The 6276-nt window shown below is 36.8% G+C and overlaps 1 protein-coding gene across 1 annotated transcript; it reads right to left on the bottom strand.

The window, feature by feature from the left end:
- Nucleotides 1-4717: 4717 nt before the first annotated feature.
- LOC129511784 (olfactory receptor 4C6-like) lies at nt 4718-5644 on the bottom strand. Its single transcript, XM_055328887.1, has one exon. It carries the CDS (start codon nt 5642-5644, stop codon nt 4718-4720), a length of 927 nt encoding a protein of 308 aa, XP_055184862.1.
- Between the last annotated feature and the right edge of the window lie 632 nt (nt 5645-6276).

The following is a 6276-nucleotide window of genomic DNA, read 5'->3' on the forward strand; positions in this document are numbered from 1 at the left end:
ATATTATTAAAAATAATTATGAGTTATGAATAAAAGAAACGAGTGCACTTTCCCTGCATCCCATCTCCCATGTCCCCATTCCTGCTGTAACTAGATTTAAAATGTATTTTTATCTTATTCTGCATCCTTTCCCCCTGTTTTTGATGTCTCCCATACACATCGACTCCTGTTGAGAATGCTATTTATTTAGTTTTTGATATACGTTTTAACTTTTTTCCCCAAATTGATAGTCATTTCTCTTAATATAATTTATTTTCATGTTAATACTTTCAACCTAATCCTATATTAAATTACCACATATATATACGGTTGAATTTCTTTGCATGATACTCTGTCCTCTTAATATATTTGTTTATTCTGTGGGCATACTCGGTTTGAAAAATTACTATAGCTTTATGACATATTTGACCTTGGTTCTTCTCCTCATCCTCTCCAATATCTTTGAGTCTTTTCTTCTATATATTCAACCATGTGGAGTTTAGAATAATTCTCTCCATTTCCATGCAAATCTCCTCCAGAGATTTTGTTTAGAAATTCACTCAGTATGTCAATTAATTGGGAAAAATTAACAACTTTAAATTGTGAGTTACTTCCATCTCAAATTGTATAATTCACCTGACTCAGTTTTAACATGTCTTTTGTGATGAGGCTTAGTGTTCTTCATGAAGACTGTTCACATTTCTGTTGCATCTCTTAATTTTATTGTTATTGTGAAGTAGATTTATTTCGTTTTATATTTGTCTATTATACTTACATTTAGAAGTATTATTATGCTGATTTTTGAGTAAACTCTTTTATTAAATACTGTAATCTCTCAGTTGATTGTCTTGGTTTGGCAAACTAGATGAATACATCAGCCAACAATGACTTGTGTTTGGTTCTGACTGCTATATTTCCTTTTCCTCTTATTTCATTGGTTGATACAAAATTTCCAAAGTGACAGGCTGCTAAACCGAATTTACCTGAAAAACTGTAAATTTGTTTAATCCAAAGATTATTGTTTAGCATAAAAGATTTTATAAGTGTAATCGGTCATCAGTATATTCAAATCATTAAAATACATATTAAATATGAATACCTGGTTTCTCTTGAAAAGTTGAGTTTGGGACAAATTTGGATATGTGCCCCTCATTAGGCAACGACACACCAGAGTTTAGTCCTGGCAGTCTTTTAAAGGGGTCAAGATTTGCTCCTTTTCTACAGGGAGCAAAGGTCTTTAACTTTTTCTTAAATGTTTTTGCATATTTTGGATTTATTCAATTTTTATTATCTTCCTGATTCAAATAAGTATATGAGGTTGAGAACTGGGCATTAAAACTCAACAAATTATATAATAATGGCAGTTTTAAAAGGTGGCCTTCTTCCTGAATTTAATGGATCTCTCTTAGAATTAACTGTGACATTTTATTTAAGTTTCTGGAACATACACTTTTTCACGTTAAACTCATTGACTTTAAGCTTCCTGTGCTTTAATTATAATTCAGAAAAAATGTTATCAAATCCCATGTTGGCCTCCTGGGATTAGTCTTTTTAAAAACAATATAATAAGATTATTACAAAATTCTGGTAGCAGTAATCAGCAAACTAAGGATTGTGTTGGAGAGCAGAATATGTAAAATATTTCCAGGCCTTATCTGCTAAAATGTATTTAAGATCAATGGAGGCATGCTGTTTCCTGAGACTAATTTAATCATCTATGAAGAGATGTGAACAAACTGGTAGTTGACACTCAATTATAGGACGGCACAGTCATAAAAAGCTCTCATTAGTAGAATCGGGGGTACCTGGGTGGCTCAGTGGTTGAGCATCTGCCTTTGACTTGGGTCATGATGCTTGGATCCCGGGTTTGAGTCCGCATCAGATTCCCCACGGAGAGAGAGCCTGCCTCCCCATCTGGCTAGGGCTCTGCCTCTCTCTTTGTTTCTCTCATGAACAAATAAAATCTTTTTATTTTATTTTTTATTTTTTTAAATAAAATCTTTTTAAAAAGAGAGTAAGCATCATAAACCTAAACCTAATATAACATTAGTTCTTTGCCCCAGCTCCTCTATAGCACAAAAGTGAGAGTCAGTCAGCATTCCTGAAGAATTTTTGAGTCTGGGTCATTTTTAAAAGATAATAACGACATTTATGTTCTTTGCAGCTTCAGGGAGATTTAGTGGTCTCGGCACTACATAATCTGAGGTACACAGGTGTGTATTTCTTGCTTCTTGCCCCTCTCTATCTGGACCATTATGCTCCTGGTCTTTCATGGTTCCTTGAAACCTCTCGTGGTTCCCATTCTGTTTTCTCGTGGTTTGCCTCCCTCTCTGATTTCTTCCCATTCTGTTTTCTCTTCCTTCCTCTGTGATCCTCTGTGCTAGTTCTATATTCCTCATATGAGTGAAACCATATGATAATTCTTTCTCTGATTAACTTATTTCATTCAGTATAATATCCTCCAGTTCTATCCACATCAATGTAAATGATATTCCATTTTTTGATACCTGAGTAATATTCCATATTATTTATATATATTTATATTTATATTTATATATATAAATATATATATAGTTATATGTATATATATATTTATATATATTTATATATATATTTATATATATATATATATAAAATATATATAAAATCAGATCTTCTTTATTCATTCATCTGTGGGTGGACGTCTGGCTCTTTCCACAGTTTGGCTATTGTGGACATTTTTGCTATAAACATTGGGTTACAGGCACTCCTTCGGATCACTACATTTTTCCTTTGGGGTAAATAGTAGTGCAGTTGCTAGGTCACCAGATAGCTTTATTTTTAACTTCTGGAGGAACCTCCGTACTGCTTTCCAGAGTGGCTGCACGAGCTTTCATTCCCACCAACACTTTGAGAGAATTCTCCTTTCTCTCTATCCTTGCCAACATTTGTTGTTTCCTGACATTAATTTTAGTCGTTCTGATTGATAGGAGATGGTATCTCATTGTGGTTTTGATTTGTATTTCCCTGATGCTAAGTGACATTGAACATTTTTTCATAGATCTGTTGGCCATTTGTATGCCTTCTTTGGAGAAATGTCTGTTCATGTCTTCTGACCATTTCTTATCATGATTGTTTGTTTTTTGGGTGTTGGTTTTGAAAGCGCTTTATACATCTTGGATACTAGCCCCTTATTTGTCATTTACAAGTATCTTCCCCCATTCTGCAGATTGCCTTTTAGTTTTATTGACTATTTTCTTTGGTGTGCAAAAGCTTGTTATGTTGATGAAGTAACAATAGTTCATTTTTGCTTTTGCTTCATTCCTGCCTTTGGAGCATGAATGTCAAAACTCTCACAAAAATACTAGCCATAGGTTCCAACAGTATATTAAACAGATTATTCTCCAAGACCAAGTGGGATTTATTCCTGGGCTGCAAGGGTGGTTCAACATCTGCAAATCAGTCAGTGTGATACATCACATTGATAAAAGAAAAGAGAAGAACCACATGATCCTCTCAATTGATGAAAAACAAAAACAAAAACATTGGACAAAATATAGCATCTTTCCTGCTTGTTTATTTTTGATATTTTTTTTGTCTCACCATCCAATTTAGGCTAGTTTTTTTGGGGGAAAAGTCTCTTGCATTCTATAATCATTCAACAGATCTTTATGGAAACCTAACAGATGCCAAGCATAAATAAGACAAAAGTCTATGTATCAGGATGTCTGGTATATTTGAGAGAAGGCAAGTAGCAAAACTTAAATGATTATGCAAAAGTAATCATGCTTTTAATTATTTTTATAAAGAAAATAAAGAAGATCTTGCCATAGGGAATTTTGTAAAGAGTGAAAAAGTCTTTAAAAGAATCATGGGGGAAGCTCTCTGAGGTAAGGCCAGTCAATTTCTTTTCCAAGACAATAGATTATGAGGAAGCAACCAATTGAAGAAGATGGGACTTGCTTTCAGAAAGAGAGAAGCAAAAGCACTGAGGTGAGAAAGTCGCAAAGAGCTGTGGGGGCAGATGAAAATAGCCAACACCTGCTGATACACAGTAAGGGAGTAAGTGAGGTGCTCCAGATTGGGTGGGAGACTTAGAGGCAGTAGAAAGATCAATCAGGGAATTTTTCCACAATGCCAGCTGTTTCCAAAGGCAATGGGAAGCCAAGGAAGGGTATAAAGCACTAAAGTATTGTGATCCTTTAACAAGTCCATAATCCTTAAATCCTAAATCACAAAACAGGTTTACATATTTTTAAAGACTTATTTACTAATTTGAAAGGGAGAGAGAGAGAATATGCAAGGGTGAAAGGAAGAGGGGCAGAAGCAGAAGGTGAGAGACTCTCAAGCAGTCTCTCCCCTGAGCCTGAAGCCTGATGAGGGTCTTAATCCCAGGACACTGAGATTGTGATCTGAACCTAAATCAAGAGTCAGATGCTTAACAGACTGTATCACTTAGGTGCCCCAAACAGATATCCACTTTTAAAAGATTCTACTTATATATTTGAGAGAGAGAATGAGAACAAGCACGAACCCTTCTCCCCAGAGGGAAAAGGAGAGGGAGAATCACTGAGCAAGGACCTTGGGATCATGACCTGAGCAAAAGGCAGGTATTTAACTGACTGAGCCACCGAGGGGCCCCAACCAGGTTTATATTTTTCAAAAATCTCTCTGTTGTTAGTGGCGATGAATAGCTTATTTCTCTCACCTTTCAGAAAGAATCTCCCTTAATGGGAAACATGATGTCTTAGCATGACCATCACTTGCCAACAAAACTCCTTTGTTTCCCCAGTTTCCTCATGGCATTTTTCACCTCTGAATTCCTCAGGGTGTAGATCAAGGGATTTAACAAGGGTGTGATGATGGAATCAGACACAGCCATTGCCTTGTCAATGGGGTAGGTGGCCACAGGCCGCACGTACAGGAAAATGCATGGCACAAAGAACAAGACAACCACGGTGAGGTGGGAGCCACAGGTGGAGAGGGCTTTGCGCCGCCCTTCAGAGCTGCAAGACTTCAGAGAGCAGAGGATGACCACATAGGAGGCAATGAGAATAAGGAAGATGGTCATACACATCACCCCACTGTTGAGGATGACTAGGAGACCCAGGGTGTGGGTGTCCATGCAGGCCAGTTTCAACAAGGGAAACAAATCGCATATAAAATGATCAATGACATTGGGGCCACAGAAGGGTATTTGATACATGAAGAGAAGCTGTATTGCTGCATGGATAAATCCCCCCACCCAGGCCCCTCCCAGCAGCAGGCAGCACATCCGAGGGCTCATGATGGTGGAGTAGTGCAGGGGCTTACAGATGGCCACGTAGCGGTCATAGGCCATCACGATGAGAAGGATGATCCCCACACCACCAAAGAAATGCTCTGCAAAGAGCTGCGCCATGCAACCTTCTAAGGAGATGACAGTGCTCTTGGAGAGGGAGTCCACAATCATCTTGGGGGCAATGACAGAAGAGTAGGTGACATCCAAAAGGGATACGAAAGTAAGGAAAAAATACATAGGTGATCTCAGACTCTGACTCGTGATCACAGTTACCACAATTAATAGGTTTCCCAAAACCGTGGACACATACATGATTAGAAACACAGCAGAGAGCATGTTCCGCAGCTCTGGGTTCTCGGTAATGCCCAAAAGAATGAATTCAGTCACATTTTTTGGATTCTCCATATATTAGGTGTTGATACGGGCTCCAGTGGAGATCTGAAAAACCTAAAAAAGCAACAAGTGATATTTAAGTAATGATTATTTGGCCTCATGTCTTCCAGGACCTCATAGACTGTGTTACTCATTTTTATTCATTTCTTCACCATTAAAGCATTTGGATCTTAATAATATATTAAATAAAGAGTTTAAAAGGTAGACACTTCATTAATGCTAGCTTCTCCCAGGACATTTCTCCTCTTTCTTTAATTGTTCTTCCAAGTGAAATATAGTTTTCTTTCCTTTATTCATATTATTAGCTAACTTTTTTGAGCACCTACCCTACTCTGAGTACTGGAATAATCCTATGAGTGACTATTTTTTTATTTTATTTTTTTTACAGATGATGGAGCAGTACTTTGAGTTAAGGAAACTAACTAAACTAATGTTTATAGCAGCAATGTCCACAATATCCAAATTATGGAAAGACCCCAGATGAATGGATGAAGAAGATGTGGTATCTATATACAATGGAATACTACTCAGCAATAAAAAAATGAAATCTTTCCATTTTGTAATGATGTGGATTGAACTAGAGGATGTTATTCTAAGTGAAAGAAGTCAATCAGAGAAAGGCAATTATATGATCTCACTCATGT

Source organism: Nyctereutes procyonoides, unplaced genomic scaffold, assembly GCF_905146905.1.
Source record: "Nyctereutes procyonoides isolate TBG_1078 unplaced genomic scaffold, NYPRO_anot_genome, whole genome shotgun sequence".
Taxonomy (NCBI): Eukaryota; Metazoa; Chordata; class Mammalia; order Carnivora; family Canidae; genus Nyctereutes; species Nyctereutes procyonoides.